The 18,621-nt window shown below is 38.0% G+C and overlaps 3 protein-coding genes across 4 annotated transcripts in view; 1 reads left to right on the top strand and 2 right to left on the bottom strand.

Annotated features, from left to right (window-relative positions):
* Window positions 1-3,116, bottom strand: part of cerkl (CERK like autophagy regulator) — a 28,773-nt gene extending 25,657 nt beyond the window's left edge. Inside the window, exons 1-2 of one of the 2 annotated variants that reach the window (XM_088010596.1) lie at window positions 2,646-3,114; window positions 219-328 (exon numbers count right to left, since the gene is read on the bottom strand). In XM_088010596.1, the coding sequence (XP_087866722.1) occupies window positions 219-328; window positions 2,646-3,016 (481 nt within the window). In that variant the 5' untranslated portion in view covers window positions 3,017-3,114. Of the gene's footprint in view, window positions 1-218; window positions 329-2,645 lie in introns of both variants that reach the window. The other variant, XM_088010595.1, reaches the window with a different exon arrangement.
* A 2,936-nt stretch (window positions 3,117-6,052) lies between these two features.
* neurod1 (neuronal differentiation 1) lies at window positions 6,053-11,145 on the bottom strand. Its single transcript, XM_014968053.2, has 4 exons — window positions 10,880-11,145; window positions 9,310-9,587; window positions 7,870-8,099; window positions 6,053-7,113 (listed from the first exon to the last, which is right to left on the bottom strand). Exons 2-4 carry the CDS (start codon window positions 9,573-9,575, stop codon window positions 6,551-6,553), a joined length of 1,059 nt encoding a protein of 352 aa, XP_014823539.2. The 5' UTR covers window positions 9,576-9,587; window positions 10,880-11,145; the 3' UTR covers window positions 6,053-6,550.
* A 3,803-nt stretch (window positions 11,146-14,948) lies between these two features.
* The window catches only part of itprid2 (ITPR interacting domain containing 2), a 45,653-nt gene continuing 41,980 nt past the window's right edge, over window positions 14,949-18,621 (top strand). The window contains exon 1 of the mRNA XM_014968051.2: window positions 14,949-15,059. The gene's annotated coding sequence lies outside the window, so the exon portion shown is untranslated. The remainder of the gene's footprint in view (window positions 15,060-18,621) is intronic.

Genomic DNA, 18,621 nt, shown 5'->3' on the forward strand with positions numbered 1-18,621 from the left:
ATGTAAGCAATGTCTTCTTAGACCAAAGGGCTTATATTTACAATGAACACAAACAGTTTAAGTAAGAAGAATGATGTGAATATGTAATGGGTGTATACAAATGTCTGTAAGTTTCAGGTTGTGTCAAACAGACAGACACAACAGCAGCTACACTCTTAGAAAATGTAGCTGGGGTTGCATTTTGAACAGCATAGGAGTTGTTCCCATTTGTAACTGACCTGTGGGACTCTCTGGTATGATGGCGGTCCATGTCAGCCTGGTGCGTGTGAGCAGGACATCGTGGCTCTTTTTCCCCACTTTGAAGATCCCTCGCATCAACACACTCTCACTGACAGATCACAAACACACACACACAGTTTGAGCTTATTTCAACCAATCAGATGTTATTTACACACTTCCATCACTAAAGTTACTGATAGATCAATCCTTAAACCAATCAAATTAACAAAGAAGAAACAGGTGAAAGAGGCTTTCTCGTTATCTTTTCTCAGGCCTTCTCACTGCCATATATGGAAGACAAGTAGGGCCACTGAAGAAATAATAAAAAAAAAAAAACAATAATGGCTTTAATCTCAGAATTCTGACCTTAATGCAGATGAGTGTCTTAGAGAAACCAACTTCAATGACCGAGAAGTGAGTCGAAGAGGAGAACTAGCTTTCTCTTTATCAAGTTTTCTTAATACGACAGGAGAAGTCAGAACTGAGGCTGTCTTACAGAAGCAGTGTCTTCAGTCAGAGGCTTTTTCGGATAGGTTGCAAGACTGACTGCTATTGGAGACCACAGTATCACCATCTACAATGACTCTTTTGAAGATAGTTGGTTGATATGAGTTACAACATTTAATTTACCTTTGGGATAATAAACTATTTTAGAAAGACATTAAATCTTTTTTGTTCAGTGGCCAGTAATCATCTTCTCTAGTCAAAACTCCCTGATGAGAAAAGTAAAAAGGCTTCCTGTCATTAAGGTAGGAGGGATTGTTGAGCTGTACAAACAAGACGTCTTGCAACACTCCATCAATGCCAAGGTTGTTCGCAGTACAGTCATTTCAAATTTTCTAAAATATCCTGAGTGGGCTTAGACAAAAAAGTCATGCAGTGGACCGAATTAAAAAAAAAAAACCCTCACTCTGCCAGAGGACACAATGAGTTGTTCAGGAAGACAAAGGTAGATCATCAACCCAAATGAAGGCCCTCACCGACTACAGCCCAGTGACCACAGGATGGCATCTGGGAGAGAAGAGCTAATGAACCATAAAAGATCCTCTAAAGTGTCTTTATGCTGCCCCTGACCACAGGAACAAGTTTTCTAGCGGCTCAGTGATTGCAGCAACACTGTATACTCCCATTTTTCATGCTACAATGTCAGAAGCATGTCTAACCTAGTTAGAATCACAACATATTTAAGAAGAAGTTTTTCTGGACACATTTTTGTTAAAGAACAATGGTGTCTGAAGAAATATCAGAGGTTTGTCAATGTTCTTGTAGTGCAGCCTGAGGCAAACATAAATAAAACAGTGGGAATCTTAGTTTGTACCACCAGCTAGTAGCTATTTCATCACTGTGCACTCATCAAGCTGTTCGGTAACAGAACAGTGCAAACAGCCCCCAACCTAATGATTTCTCAGAGGGTTTTCTGATACTGGAAGTGAATGTGAAGTACGGACAAAGAGTATCATCAATTAATCAATCAATCAATCAATATTGCCCACTCACTGTCATAGAGTGGTGGAGTAACTCACACCCTACATGAAATGATCATTGTGAAAATGTTTTTTAATTCCACTTATATTTTTGTGATATTGGAGGACTCACTTAATTTATGACCATGAGTTTTGCTCTCATCATTCTAAAGGAGAAATTCAGGGGGAGTAAGAATGAAGAACATATTTTTACCAGGATGTATTAATTATAAATGTTAACTTAGTACAAGTTAAGAACTGCCAGAAGACCTGTGTGATTGAAAATGTCCTGTGTTGGAGGAAGACCTACAGTTTGAATATTAGCAAACATAAAAGAGCTAAAGCTATGGTCAACAAACTAGCAGGTTGAGTGTTTTAACCCCTTAACCCTTAATATTTAAAATTATTCAGAATATAACCGGTTTTGTTTAGCAAGCACACTTTTAAAAATGGTCTCAATTTAAGCGATTTATGCCTTTAATATGCACAAATCTGCAACCCTGCAAGAGTAAACGGATGGACAGAAGGATGGATGGATGGATGGATGGATGGATGGATGGATGTGCACAAAGAACAAAGAAATTCTGATTGAAACCTACCAATGTAAAATGAACGAGAAATTTCAGAGTAAATGTATTCGTTAAATTCTATTTGTTCCATCAAAGTAAAAAAAAAAAAAAAAAGAAAAAGCTACTTGGAAAAAAATAAAAGAATAATTTCCAACCAAGGGTGCACTCCGTGTTGATGTGCTTCTCATCCTACACATAGCATCCCAACTGTTATACCATTTTACATTCATAACATGGTGTGAAAAAGTAAGTCATTAACCACTTCCGTTGAAAGAGGCCTTTTATTTTGAAATAATTCTCTAAAAGGCTTATCTGCATAAATCCTCCCTTTCCTCGTTCATTTAATATTAACTTTGTAACATGAACGCGTGGAGGAACTTCATTTACTACTCACCTCTTCTCCTTTTCTTTCTCCACCTGCTCCTCTTGTTTCCGCTCCTCTTCCTCCTCCTCACTTACCCATCGCTTCTCTTTCTTTTTCTTTTTCTTCTTCTTGCTGCTGTCTCTCGACTCCCCTTGCGCTTCAACCTCAAGCTCCGACATATTTACACGCTCACTCGAGGAAACAAAAGAAAACGAAAAGACAGAAAGAAAACACCACAGATATAAATTTGTTTCTGTCCGATAAACAAGCAGTAAGCTGATCACGGTGTGTATTTCCGGGGTCTCGTCGCTATGGAGACAGGTAGCGGCTTCATCGGGCACGCGGCCGATCCACTGGTGTGTAATCAACATGCATGCGCGGTCACACTCAGGGGCGCGCATGCATGTTTTTGTAATATTTTGTGAAACGCCTGTCCCATTTCCTACCAGACAGAAATTATTTGGTTAAATGAAAACTATTTCAAATCTAAATCAGACACTTATATGAATAATATTATATTTAACTGCCTTTAACCCTTGTTTAACCCAAGAATCAGAACTGCATAGATCTAGATTCTAGAGCAGTGGTTCTTAACCTGGGTTCGATCGAACCCCAGGGGTTCAGTGAGTCCGTCTCAGGGGTTCGGCGGAGCCTCTGCCGCAGAGGTAAAGACAAACTTGTGTAAAGTCGTGATGACGCGCCCCGCTTTGCCATCACTTGCTGTAGAGGATCAAGTTACATTGCTTAACCAATCAGCGCTGCGGAGGAGCACTGATTGAAGGAGTTCCACTCTTAGCATGGATTTGAACTTGTGTCTTTAATTACTTCAGCAAAGCTCACCGTTTTTACCAAATTCTGTAGCTTTCGGTGTACTTCTAAATCTGCTCCTTAGTCGCATCTTTTCGGGGTTGGTACTGCCTCTAGTGGCGTGGGGGTGGTAACACAACTAATATAATTACATTACTAAATCAGAATACCTCAAAGTCTTTATTATTTATTATTAATTTTTCATTCTCTTAAGAATGTAGAGCTAATTAAATGATGTAAACAAAACCTTAAAGTGGTTCCAGTTTGTCTCGCTGGCCAACCCGTTGAAACTGTGGCAAATTTTAAATACCTTGGGTCGATCCTGGACAGTCAGCTCAACTTTGCTGAAAACACTGACTATATTTTGAAGAACTGTTCTCAGAGACTCTACCTTTTAAGAAGACTTAGTGATCATGGGGTGCCCTATGTCTTGAATTTGGGAAAAAAAAAATCATATTTTATTTATCACTACAGAAGGGTTCAGTGAATGCACATATGAAACTGGTGGGTTCGGTACCTCAAAAAAGGTTAAGAACCACTGTTCTAGAGTTATAAAATTTGACAGATTTTGATCAGACTAAAATAACCACAATTTATGCATAACCCAACATCCTTACAGCTGACCAAAGGTGTTTTAAATCATTGGGTGACAAAGCATGTATGAAACGATACTAAATTATGACACATGGTCTGTATAAAACATCCTATGATAAATGTTTACATCTGTGCACCAAGCTACCAAAACGTATTTAAAAAGTTATTTAAATAACTGAGACTCATTGCAATTTATTTTGTGGTGAATATTACTTGTGATTTGAAAATAATGACAATTTGAGTAAAGCAGTGGGAATATTTTTGGTAAATGGGATTTTCTTCCTAACTAGGTCACAAATTTTCAGAAAAATCCAAAAACCTTCAAAATACATTTCTGTACAACGCCTGCTGGAAGTCATGTAAAATAAAAATAAATTAATACATGATCTTAGCCAAATGTCCTGTGCTTTTGTCGCTATTAAATGACTCACATCCACTGACGAAGTATATTACGTTTTGCAAAAGGCCAGTGAAGAATGTCTCTTGGGGCATCCTGCAGTTTGATACACCTGGATTGTTGTCGAGATGTGTGTCCTGTGATGTTATTTAACAGACACCTGCCGGGCAATCAGAAAGGAAGGGGGGTGGATTGTGGTATTAATTCCATATTATGAGCTCCGGCTCAAACATTCACTCTGCATGTGTGCTGTTGACAGATGGCTGAGTTTAAATCTGCATTAATCAGTGTTATGATCAGCCAACAGACTGAAACACAAAACCCCAATCACAAAGACAGCTCACAATACAGCTGTAATGCTCCTAATGCTGCTGTTACTGTTGTGTGATATTTTTAGGATGCTCAAATAAGGGTGAAATGTACTTTATATTTGCCATTTAAGAAGCATCTTACAGCTTTTGTGCTTCCTTGTCTTTCCTGAGACTAAGAAAAGCTAAGCAAGCCTTTGTTGTAACGATGCTTCTTTCCACTATTTCTTATATCACTGGAAAACCAATCTCTTTCTACTTAAAGTTTGTCAAACAGCTTATTCTGCTATTTAACTCTTGCTTGGTGTGTTTTATTTGATTGTATGACTGAATTTGTCAATTTATTCATTCACCTGCCTGGGTTTTAGTTGTACATAGAAGAATAAAAAACAACCAGGACAGGCACCATCGTGCTCATGATGGCTACCACCTTGGACAAGTAGCGCAGGATGGCATCCATCTTCTCAAACCAGCATTTACGGCAAGTCAGGCAAAGTGTTGCGTGTTCAAATTTGGCGCACCAGCGAGCTCCAAGCTGCTTCAAAAAATGTTCAGCGAGGCTGAGGTCAGGGCAAAAGGCAGATCTTTACATCTTCTATACTCAAATTCTCAAGTTAGTCTCTGGTTAATCCGATATCAGTCTCAAAGACTGAATGCTTTGCAAGTTTTTTGTTGTTTTTTTTGGCTGCAAACCACATGTTCAACTCTCCCAGTATCTAGATACATGTTCAGCTTAACCAAAACAAAACACAAATTTCCTTACTTTACAATTTGATTTTATTTTGTTCTGTTTTTGTTTGGTTTTGAAATAACGGTTGCACTATAATTATTTCTTCATCACTTGACAGTCTTTTTTTCTCTGCAGTCTTTTGCTTAATAACATTCCACTTCAACAAGGAGAGTAAATGGTGGGATATGGCCACCATATTGTCCCAGTTGACTTACACACACCGACGCACGATCAAGCAGTAGGACATTAGTGTGTGTGCATGGAGGGGGGGGCTCTCATGCATAAACAAGATCATTTTCATAAATTAAAATCTCGCCTGCAGAACGAACATCTGTGCCCTTCACACACACATACACACCAATCCTTGTTTTGTCCTTCACATAGTGGGATAGTGTTGTTAACCTGGTATTCTCTGCTAGGAAATTTGTAGTCTTTTCACTTCTGTCAACATGAAATTCATCCAAACTCTTTTCAGAGGACTTACAAAAAGTTTTACAAGGCATGAGATTAGCAAATGAGTGTTATGTTTCATATGTTTTATAGTCTAATCCATAGTGTTTGTGTGATGCTGTTGCAGATAAACTGAGTCTTAACAGGCGAATGACATGAAATTCCTTTTAATAAAAGGTCTTTATAAACATCTATCTTATAAAATATGAACAAGAGTCACATGAAATGATAACATAACGCTACAGAAACCATATAAAAAGCAAAAACTTAAAAACAACATGAACAAGATTAACACTTCAGCCCGACAACAGCCCAACAACATCGCCTCACTCACTGACCCCAAAAATATAGAAAAATCTTTATTCTTTCAACATTTGGAATCATCATCTGAGCATTGCTCAGATTTTTTAACAAAATTGCATAGTTTTCTCCAGATTATTGCTCATTGATTGTTGATTATTTTTAAATGACAATATGGACACCGACAAGACATTCGAAGAGCATCTCCTGCCAGGTGAAGCGCTACAGAGAAGGTTTACGGCATTGTTGAATCGCCATCGTAAAGAGAAGTTAAAGACCCTGATGAGTACAGAAGGATGACAAACAAGCCTGCTCTCTCTGTCTTCATTGGTCTCATGGTCCTTCATCCTCAGGAGTCATGAAAGATGGCGTTTAACTGGGCGTTCATCAGCCGTTCGTGGTGTGAGTGTCCGTCAAACCCCATCAGTTGTTCCACCTGCAGCTCACCGCACCGTGGGTTGGGCCCCCCGTTGCCATAGATGGAGGGATGGCCGCCGGCTCCTCCTCCGCCTCCGTAGTGCACGCTGAAGGAAAAGCTCTTGTCGTAGTCGGAGCCAGCGGTGGGCTCGTGCTTGAAAGACGAGAAGTTGCCGTTGATGCTCAGGGGCGGGCTGAGAGGTGGGTCGAATGCCGGGCCATCGGACACCAGGACTCCGTCGAAGAAGGGTTCCAAGGAGCCGTATGGCTGACCTTTGACCTGGTGGAAGATATGGGAAGGGTCCATGGTACCGTAGGGGGGGCTGGGCAAACCGGCGGTCAGTCCAGGGCTCTGGTAAGAGAAGTGTCCGGGATAGGCGGCGGCACCAGCAGGGGGAAGGTGCGTGGGTATGTCCGGTGTCTGCTCTGGAAGGAAGGTCCGAGGGTTCAGCTGAAGGCAGCCTGCCACCAGGTTGGTGGTCGGCTGAGAAAGTCCTGAGAACACAGAGAAGGTCTATGGTCAGTATCGATCGATGATTTGGAGTGAAACAAGACCTTGTGACATTTCCCTTTAAAGTGAAACCTGTCTCGTGAAGTGCTATCCAGTTGCTCATTATTTTGTCTGGAGAAGTTAGTCTGAGTTGTTATTATGAGGCCCTGGTTTGAAGGTGAGTGCTCAGATTCAGGTAAATCTTTGTTTAAAACTTTTATTTTGAAGTTAGAGAGGAAGTAGTTCTCTGCTACAAAGGAGGCCTCCTCCTCTTTTCAACCTGTTCTTTTTCTCACCATTTTGGAAAACCTTTATGAAAAACAAACTGACAAGATTCAAGCAATTTGTAGACACTGTAAAAATACCAAAACAAGCTAATCATTAGCAGCTAAAGTAGAATTTGTTATTTCATCATTTTTAAGTAGTCCGCACTGGATGTGGTCACTTCTATGGTTCCAAATCCAGAATATGTAGATTGAAATGCAGTTAACGATTTATATATATTTTTGGTATTCGTCTAGACAAGATGGACTCTTAGTCATTAATTATTGCCTAGCTCTTGTCTCATTTCCCCAAACCCAATTTTATATACAGTGTCTTCCTGTCTAAATAGCTTCATGTTTTGTCCCTAGCAATGAAATGTAATGGCACTTATGAAAAATTGTCAATTTGGGATTTACATTACCTCATCCAAATTTTTCATTATAATTTCATCAAGTATGTTCTAATATTGCTTAGTATCGCAGTGATAAATTTCTCACCTTTGCAAAGCGCCTGGACGAAACTCATGAGGTCGGGGGCCTTGCCAGACCGCAGGATCTCGCTGAGAGCCCATATGTAGTTCTTGGCGAGGCGCAGGGTCTCAATTTTGGATAGTTTCTGGGTTTTGGAGTAACAAGGGACGACTTTTCGGAGACTCTCCAAAGCGTCGTTCAACCCGTGCATGCGATTTCTCTCTCGGGCGTTGGCCTTCATTCGACGGATCTTAAACCTGCACAGACAGAAAAAGAGTTATTAAATACATACTGGAAAGGTGTTAAACATATGTAGGCTGGTCAACAAATTGCTCAACAATTTATGTAACGTCTATTCAATAAGGAGTGGTCATGTGTTGTGAACAATGTAAGAACATTTAAAGGATTCGTTTTCTTTCCTTTTTTATATTTAAATAACCTACATTTAATTTCACTAGAATTTGCTGAAAATCTAAAATACTAAACAATCCAATTATCATTTAGAGTATTTGAGACCGAATAGTTTAACGACAATACAATTGACTAATAGAATTATTTTAATGCATTTTATGTACAATTATTTTTATAAAAATAAGCCTTGCAGTGAAATTTTTTTTTTTTTTTTGCAAAATGGGCTTTGTGGCAGGAATTGTGTGAGTTGTGCTGGGGGAGTATTGGGGCAGAAGGAAGGGCTTGCCCATGAGGGCAACACTCATGCAACTACCACCCGTGTCCTAAATGTCATCTTTGCAAATTCTAAATTGTAATTCGACAAGTGTTAAGGTCAACATGTTGGTTTACGCGTACTGTTTGCTACCAGGTTTTTTGTTTTTATGTGTTCACAAGTTGATTTTTAGGAAAAGATGTATAGTATAGAAATGGATTGCAGTCATAAAGGTTTACTCACACAAAGCGCATGTGAGACGACAACAACAAAAGAAATCAATTTGAGAAGGAAGTTTAACAGGGTCACTACAACACATTGATATGCTCCAGTACTGTCTTTTGGATTTAAGCCCCTTTTTCTGAGGATATGGGAATGATGGGGGTACAATTTAATTTTTAAACAGCACATTTAATACACTTTGTGACACTGGGACAAATATAAGAACAAACTTTTTAAAATTACTCTAGTAGCCAAATCTTTGTTTATTTTGAGCCTCAGTGTCTCCTTTGTTTTTCATTACTGTACATTAATGAAGTGATCATGATTTGCACCAATGACAGAAAACACCAACATTGGTAGAACTAAAAGTTCGAGGAAATCTGTATAAAATTCATGTCGCATGGATCTCATGTACTATTCTGAGGGGTCTTTATTCGGATCTTAAATTTATGTCATCTGATAACACATTTAGTTTCTGTGTCATAAATATTATTTCTAATTTCAGGGCGTATCTTTTACTCGTTTATTTATGCCATATTCACAAGCACATTTTTACTATCTGCGTGAAGGACAAACCATACCTCTGAAGACGAGCCTTGGTCATCTTTTTCTTCTTCGGCCCTCGCCTCTTGGGTTTGTTCTCTCCATCCTCCTCTTCCTCTTCATCTTCCTCGTCGTCTTCCTCTTCGTCCTCCTCTGGATGGTGGAGAAGGTCCTCCTCCTCCTCCTCCTCTCCAGCTCCCGCTCCGGCTCCTGCCCGCTCCGTCTCTCTGCCTGCAGGGCTGCAGAGATCCCGCTGCTCGTCCGACTCCACCGATGCGAGCTCCTCCCTCACAGACCTGGTCATGATGCTGATACTCTGCGAACAAAAAGTTGGATCCCATTTTATTATTATTATTATTATTATTATTATTATTATTATTATTATTATTATTATTATTATTATTATTATTATTTAAAGTGTGTCAGTTTTTTTTTTTTCGTAAATCAGTCAGGTCACATGACGCTTTTCCTTCGCATCGTCGGAAAATTTTATTTCCAACTTGGAAAAAGTGATTCGTTTACAATAGGCACGATTCAAGTTTGCAGCTTTATTTCCATTAAAATAAGGTTAAAAACGAATGTGAGAACATTTTAATCAAACTAGGGTTAGCGATCATGCGTCAGTATATACGCGCACCTTAAAAGTCCCGGACAGCAGAAACTGGATAAATATGATTCTACTTGAAAATAGAAATAATACAAATTTAGCTGAGGCCTACTAATCTAATTTAAATATTTAGTTCCGACGACGGTGCGGGTCATATTCCACGGAGTGCGAGTGCTTTCTGACTTTTTTTTTAAAGACAACAACAAAAAACAAAAATAAAAATAAAAGAAGGCATACCAACTCAACAAACGAAAGAACGAATGAGTGGATAAATGAATAAATACTTAAATGACCTTCTATTTAAAATGTACCTTCTTTTCAGTAATTTTACATTTAAATATACGAAGCTAATATGCCTAATAATAATAATAATAATAATAATAATAATAATAATAATAATAATAATAATAATAATAATAATAATGATAATAATTCTTTTGTGCTTTGGAAATAAAATAATTTTTTTCCCTGTGACATGTCCCGTTACTTTGTTGCGGATATGACACAGGTGGACATGAGAACATTTCGCTCGACCTCATTCATTTAAGCAGAACAGTAAAGAAGAAAAGCAGGATACGAGATTGATTATCCAACTGGAATATATATATATATATATATATATATATATATATATATATATATATATATATATATATATATATATATATATATATATATATATATATTTTTTTTTTTTTAATGCAAGCATAAAAAATGTTGAGCATAAATAATTATCAAATAGGGGAAAAAATTAAATTGGACACAATGTATTTTTTCTATTTAGAAATTAGCTGTAATTGTTGTTGAGTTTGTTTTATTGTTTGTTTTAATGAACTCTTTCTGATTGAGACAAAGTTTCCAGGCAACCTATTAATGACTTGATTATAGCGATTTAGGCCTCTAATTTTTGTGTAAACTAACCTAATGAGAATTCACACATATTCTACTGTATTCATGGGATGTAGCCAATAATATTAATAATGACTGCGTCAAAAGCTTACCTGTTGTTTAATGAACGGTGCTCGTCAGTTCGCAGGCATCCCGCGCGCTCTGTCTGTGTCCGTGCGTGACTGTGCGTGATCTGATGGGAGCTTTCTGAAGAGCGTGCGAGATGCTGCTGGTTTTATACTCAGCATCACAGACACGCACACACACCCAAGCCCACGTGCGGGGGGCAGTGAGTAATTAGCATAACGAGGTTCCACCCTCCCGGCACGCGCCATATGGTGCTTACGTCATTAAAACCCGAGTGTCTCTCTCTCTCTCTCTCTCTCTTTCTCTCTCTCTCTCTCCCTCTCTCTTTGTGAGGAAACTTGACCATCTGTCAACTCAAACACACCGCACTCCAAAATATACCTGAAGATGATGCCAGCATCCTCCTCATCGTCACTGTTGTCAACAAAGTCATTGTCATTAACAATGGCAACTTAAGTACTTGAATGCTTTGTGATGATGACTGACATCGTAGCAATAAAGGTGACGGATATCTTATGGGGGCAAAAAATTAGGAAAGTAATACCCATCTATTTATAATAACATTAATTGTGGATAATTAGTATATTGATCTGGCTGTTCATCTGGACCCTGACTAAATCAAATCAGATGTGTGCTTTTTAAATTCTCATCTATTTTGACATTATATCATTTGACATCTTCTGTTGCAGAAGAAACAAAAGACGCTTCTTTGTTTCTGAGTTATAAGAAATATTGTTGATTATTCACATCCAAGATCAAAACCAATGTAATCCTGCCAACAAGACAAGAATATGATTGCTTGAGTTGTTACTGTTGTCATCATGTCATGCAAATAAACCTTATATCGCTGGAATCCCTATTCTGCCACATTTGGCATTCGTGGATTGAGCAGCAGAATTGAGCATTTGGAAAAACTTGTTAGATTCCCTCTGCCAAAGACAAACATCTGCCAATGAAGGCAGTGTGACGGCGTGGGGGTGCCGTCTGGATAAACAAGGCCTGTTATCGCTGGAGTCACCCTCAATGCAGAGAGACATCAAAATGAAAATGTGAAGCCAGGGGGAAATCCTCCCATCTTTGGGACCAAACGCTATTCTCCAAAATGCCAAGGCTTGCCACCACAGAGTGGGTTTTGTCAGAGATTACCTCCAGGATGTTGAAGTGAGTGAGGGGGATGGGATGACCTGCCAGTGTGCGGTCTTGACCTCAGCACCAACGCTTGAAAGATCACCTTGAACCTTCATGGCAGAGTGACCAACAGAATCACATTAGCTGACTTTCCATAAAAGCTGGTAAAGAAAGGGGAAGCCATCCTACAGCAGTTTGAGACCAAGATAGTGACCAGCTTCAGCAGGAAGCTGTTGTGACTGAGTACACTGAGACACCTGTTGGTTTGTTCATTTCAAAGAAAACAAACACAAGAAACAATGTTATATGGAAAGACCCTAATGATGATATGAACAGTGAATTGACTGAACGTGGCAAGACTTTAATAACATAGGTAAACCCCGAAATTATGAGAAAACAATCACAAAGCAAAAACAAAACACTTTTTAAAAAAATATATATATTACAGTGTCTATTATTTGCTAGTACAAAGGAAAACCCTTGGCAGCACCATTATTAAAAATTAATATATACTTAATTCAAGTAATCTTCTATTGAACTGGTGATGAATCTTTAACCTAATAATTAAGCTGTTAAATAGCTGACGAGAGTTTCAAACTGCTGCTTTTCTAACTTTCTGCAGTAGCTGAGAAGGTTGTAAATGGAGATTTGGTTTTCTAATAGATGTACAGGTTTTTTCTTATACTTAAATAATATTATTTTACTACATGTTTTATTATTTGAACCCGTGGTTTCTGAAAAGTAAAACGCTACCCAGAACTTCTTAGGTTTTATTTTGAAAGAAACTGCTAGACTTACAGGATTTTGGGATCCGTTTTATTTAGTCATTATCTTGCAGCCTGTTTACAGTGAATGACTTAAAACCTGAACTGATGAAGACACAGCAGGTGTAGAGGACTGGGTTTATCTACAAAGGGCAAGCATTAGCTATCTTGCTCCCCTTTAGGAAATCAGACGGGCTGCATCTGCTCTCACTCCCCAGAAAGAAGGATGTGGACTTTGGAGCGAGCTGCTTTGCAGTGGTTGTTATAGTGATGACAGAGTGGCTGCTGAGTGGTAACCAGGCAGCTTTGGAGGACTTTTGTATCTGTGCATCAATGTGGACCGGCTGACAGCTAATGGTTAACTTAAAATCAATGTCTGCTTGGATTTATCAAGGTGCAGCTTCACGTGCTACTAGGCAGATTGCTGATATCAGTAATAAAAAAGAAGCAGGAGCATTTTTATTTGGCTTCGTCTTATCTGTAAAATATTGAACAAAGCAAAAAATAAATAAAAGAAATGTAATTTTTTTATTTTTGCTTTTATAAAGCTAAAATTAACAAACCACTCAGCACTCTGGTGTTAAATAATAATTATTACTCTACACTGTTGGCTGTGTGACTGGTGGTGTGTGTGTGTGCGAGGAGAAGGTCAGATCACCCTATTCATAAGGAAAACACCCACAGTAGAGAATCCAGTCACACCTGATGCCAAAATAAGAAATACAGAATAATCTTTTCTGTATAATTCCCCCATAATAAACATAATTTCAAAGCATTTAGAACCAGTTCATTCTAGCATACTTTACTGACATCTTTACTGTTGTGTTTGTGTTGAGTTATCAAGCTGTTTCACGGTTTCTCTTAATTCTAATAGCACTTATGGTCTCAACAGACAGTACATGTACAATTCAATAAAAACAACGTTAAAACCCCTGAAATTGTATGTTGTAGAAGTGGTCATCAACAGAAGTAGCAGCAGCGTTCAACAGAATTTGCCGTTTAGCAGCGTTGGGTTTCCACCTAGCGGTAAACCAAAGTTACTGCAAGGTAATATTAGTTTAAGTACTTCCTCTCAGAAACTTGTTTTTTTTTATATCTGTTATATGTTGTAATTGTTCATTTGTGTACTTTGGGATTTGGATTTTCGTCATTGCACAGAAAACAAACAAACAAACAAAAAAGAGTTAAAAGTATTACAGTACAAGTTTCTCACAATTTAACTGGTTAAAACTCAGATTGCTTGTCCTTTTCTGTATTTAAAAAAATATATATTTTTACACTACAGTGAGCACATCTAAATATTTTCGCAGAGTAGAGATAGTTTTGCTCAGATTTTTACCAGAGCTTCAGGAAGTAATGATATTTGGTGCGATTCTAAATAAAACCAGCTTCACTTTCGTTTCAGCATTACGAAAGCTCAGATCAGCCACCCCATGCCAGCAGGGGGCGCCCAAGTGTACTTGATCATCATTGATATATCAAAAAATACAATTCTGATAATATCAGATCAGACTAACTCTAAAAACAACCCCGTTTATAAATGTGCTGAAAAAAAAAACAATCTTAATCCAGCGTACAAATTATGTGAAGTTCTTGTCACACAATGAGTTGTGCCGTCTTTTAAACGCAGGTTATTAGTGTCGTGTGTTGCTCTTGATGTTCAAAATATATTAATAGCTCTTCAGGAACCTCTAAAAGGCCCTCTACTATTGTTTATTTATTTATTTTAGACCTTGATGTGAGTCATTCCTTCGTATTTTTTTTCCACTTCTGTGTAGATTATTTGTGGTTGTATATCCTCTTAGGTCTTCAAAATGAAGTAAAATAGAAATTATGCTTCAATGTAGTCAAACAGTGAAATAATCTTTTTTTCCCCTGTTTTTCTGGGTGATTCATTGCATTAGAATCATAAATCTGGGATGCCTTTAACGATAGCCTTTCATTTTAACCCACTATAAAGGTGATAAAGTATTATATTTGCGCTCAGCACAAACGTTCAGACATAACTAATTTAAAGAAAACATCTTAAATTTGGCGAGCGAAATTTAAGACGTTTTCACAAAATCTTAATGTTGTAGTAGCAGCAGTAATCCAGCAGGGGTCAGCGTTTCCCCGCGGCAGCGTCCAAAGGACACACCTCCTCTCTCCCTCCTTCTTCTCCTCCTCCTCCAACTCTCTGCATGTTGCCGCTGCTTCTGCTGCTGCAGCTGGTTTCAGGAAGCGGAAGCAGGAATGTTGGAGTGTTTTTTAGAAAAGTTTGGACACTTCTGACAGTTTGGGCTCAGACTCGATTGAACTGTGGAGAAACGTGACGGTGAGTAACCGGAGCTTGTCTACATGGCTCCACGCCGGGGGTTTGTGTTTGTGTATGTGTGGAGAGTTTTAAACTGCGGCTGCTGTCAGCGAGTCCTTCGAGCCAGGGCTGAGCAGCTGAAACAGCAGGTTGGGCTGGCACAGTTAGGAGAAAAGTTAGTTTAATATTCACAGAGGCTGTGCATGTCGTGAAAATGTGAACTGAACAAAGATTGATAGTTGTAAAGGGACTTTGTTTGAGCGAGTTGTGGTGTTTCTGTGTTAACAGTTACATGTGAAGTGTTGACTAACAGGCTGGATGGCTCAACTTCAGAATGCATGCTGACACATGGGACTCTTCCTCTTAAGTGAAAACTCTGCTGCGCAGCTCAGTTTTAATGCATATAGACAGAGTTTGAAGAGCCTAATTGGATAACTTTAACAGATTACATTTAAGCAATACCCACAAATATAACCTTAGAGAAATATTATGAAAGATTTCAAAAGAAAATGTGAGAAAATAGTTCAAATTAATCTACATCTCATGGTGATTTAACTCTGGAATGAAACACTTGAGGTGTTATTAGTTTCTACTGACAACTCTTAAGAAATTCCTGCATTTCAATGTTTTCAGTCAGATGTTTGTATTTAATGTAAGAGTTCAGCTCAGAGCTCGACCTTTATTTTGTGTAAAGATTTTTATTTGAGGCTCCGACTGCACAAATGTAGATTACTAGCTGAAAAGGCTGGTGAATTTTTAAGACAAGTTTTATTTTTACATTTTCAAACTGCATATTCCTTTCACGGCTTAAAACGTAAACACATTCTTGAACTCTAGTGCATCTAAAAATGCGATTGATGAATTAACTTAATCAACCAATAAGTTAGTTTGCTCATCTGTGTTTTTAAAGGACTTTTTTGATTTGGTATTTAACCCCCTACACAACGTTCTCATTGAAAGCAAAGATCCCTGGACTGAGAATCTTTTCGAACCTTGGGCTGTATGTCAAGCTAGGCTAACATCTCTGTTTTGATATTACTTGTTGATGACTTGGCTTGTAGTTTCCTTTGTCATTACAGCTAAGCATGGTGGAGAAAACTTACAAATCTTCTGTAACCCAACTGCTTTGCATTGAGGCTTGTACTTGTTAGTGATGGGTGTGTTAGCATTGTGCGGCAATTTACTCGGCTCTCTCTCAAACTGGATCCTGATTGGAGTCCAGAAACTTATTTATTTAGGTTTTGTTGGCTCTAGTGGCCTTTATTTGAAAGTAGTTTGACAGGAAGGAGGGTTGTGAGAGAGGGGGAAGACATGTGTTTGGGTTAAAGAGAAAATGTGTACATCCTTTGGTTTATTTATGTATAATAAACCAAATCTTAACTCTAGGGAAAAAAGCATAATTGCACAATTTAACCTTTATGACTTCTTAGATATTCTTCAGACTATAAAAGGTGACAAATGACACATCGGAGTCATTTGTATCCGTTTACCTGTGATGACGTGAAACTGGTGTGAGTAGGATTTTTTAAATTTACGATCAGAATCAATTGAACACATACCTTGAGACGGGTTCCTCAATCAATCCTGGCCAGCAAGGTAGTGAATGACGAACATCTGCTTCCATCAGGTGACGGGATTTGTCCACATTTTTTTGCTGTTGACCAATACTAATCAACAGTGTTTAAAACTTCATCTTAGTCGGCTTCCTAGATGTGCTATTCAGCGTATCAGCACTATTGATTATATTATATATATATATATATATATACATATATATACATACACATAATATTCTTTTTTTAAGTAGATTTATCAGCTGGGAGCTTCCGATAGCCCGAAGGCTCAAGAATGCTTTGAATCACAAAGTTAACATGCAGGAAGTATCTCCAAAGACAATTGGAGCTTTTTCTAAGTGTGCTCTGAGTTCTAACTACTTAAAAAAAGATATCGTAATTACTTTGTTCATAATGTTACAGTGAGGTTGTTTGATTAGTGTCTCCTGATAACCACAAACTGCGTGAAGGAAATTGGTACGACTTTTAATTTGCTGCCGCACAGGAAAAAAGCAGACGATGGAAAACCTCAGATGAAATACCTGCTTTAAAGTAAAAGACTTAAGGAAACGAGCCAGTGCATAGCTGCGGTTGTGGCAATGTACTGCTGGCTGGTTGTTGTTTTTTTTATTGAAGTAACTTCCTTTTCCACTGCTAAACCTGATCTGTACATGAATGTTTATTAAACGTATATTTGTGTTGTCTGTGTAATGGAGACGGCTTTCACATGACGGCTTATCGATGGAGCTGTATTTGTTTAGCAAGGTTTCTGAAGGTTACAGCAGCTGGAACGGTTTTTATGGGAATCGACTAACAGTAAAACTGTCTGAGATAAACGTACAGAAGAAGTAAACTCAATAGAGTTTGCTGTTTTTCTTTTTTCTTTTTACATTTCTATTTTAATTCCATTCATTATGTATAGATGTGGTGCATTTTTTAACCAAATGTCAGTAAATACTAACATAGTCGATTTGTGTGTGAAAGGAAAACAAAATGTGATTTTTAACAATTAAAAATTTTGAACTTTTTTGATGAGACGCTGCTCCCATTTAATTTATTTCTACTAATTATTTAAATGTCACAAATTGGTGCAATTTGCGCTTGGTTTTCACTTTCAAAGTGCAACCGAAAGTCAATGTAAACACCACTCTTATCAGATCAGTAAGCATACACATTTCTGAAGCAGTGAGTGATAAGTGGCTGATGCTCACAGGATGTTCAGCTCAGTGAAAAACCAAAGTGGCATGACATCGTCATTAACCAATAGAATGTTTTCACGACTAATATCTGTTTTATAGGCATATAAAACTTGTCCACAGGCCAAAACGTTGTCTCTCTCCATGACAGTCGGTGCATACACAGTGCTTTGTCAAGTAAACTGTTATCTGTAGTACTTAGTATTTTAAATGTCTGAGTTCATAAAGTCAACTGCTGTTAAATGTCGCCTCGATTACAATGTTCCTTAATTTCAGACAGTAATCAAACGTTCTTTCTGCGCTGGTGAAGGTTTATTCACCTCCGTATGCTAAAACCTTTTAGAAGTTGACATGACAGGGATGTTGAACTTGTGTTAGGATTAATTTAGCAAATAGCTATTTGGCCACTTGGTGAAATATTTTATGTACAGATGGTCAAGCATGGAAAAAGAGAAAATGTAGTCTATGGTGTAAAATACTTTAATCTGAACACTGTAAATCTGTCATTTATCCTAATGCATAACCACCCTTTATGACAAAGACACAGCAAACTATCCATAGACCTCACGTACATGACTGAAGTTAATATTTAGCAAAATGTGGCTTTTTGCTTCACACTCAAATCGTATACATATGAAATAAACAGTGTGACGGCAGCTTGAAACTGTTCATTTCTTTATACATTTAGTGATTTATTATAAAATTTGAAAAAGGGTTTACAATGCAAACGCTAAAAGAAATACCTAAGTTTGTTACATGCCAAACCTGCAACCACAAATAGTTTCTTGTTTCTGCAGAAATAGTCTGGGAGTTTCTTATTTCTGCAGGATTAGT

The sequence above is a fragment of the Poecilia mexicana genome, unplaced genomic scaffold (assembly GCF_051168715.1).
Source record: "Poecilia mexicana isolate PSO_F unplaced genomic scaffold, ASM5116871v1 scaffold_2, whole genome shotgun sequence".
In the NCBI taxonomy this organism is placed as follows: Eukaryota; Metazoa; Chordata; class Actinopteri; order Cyprinodontiformes; family Poeciliidae; genus Poecilia; species Poecilia mexicana.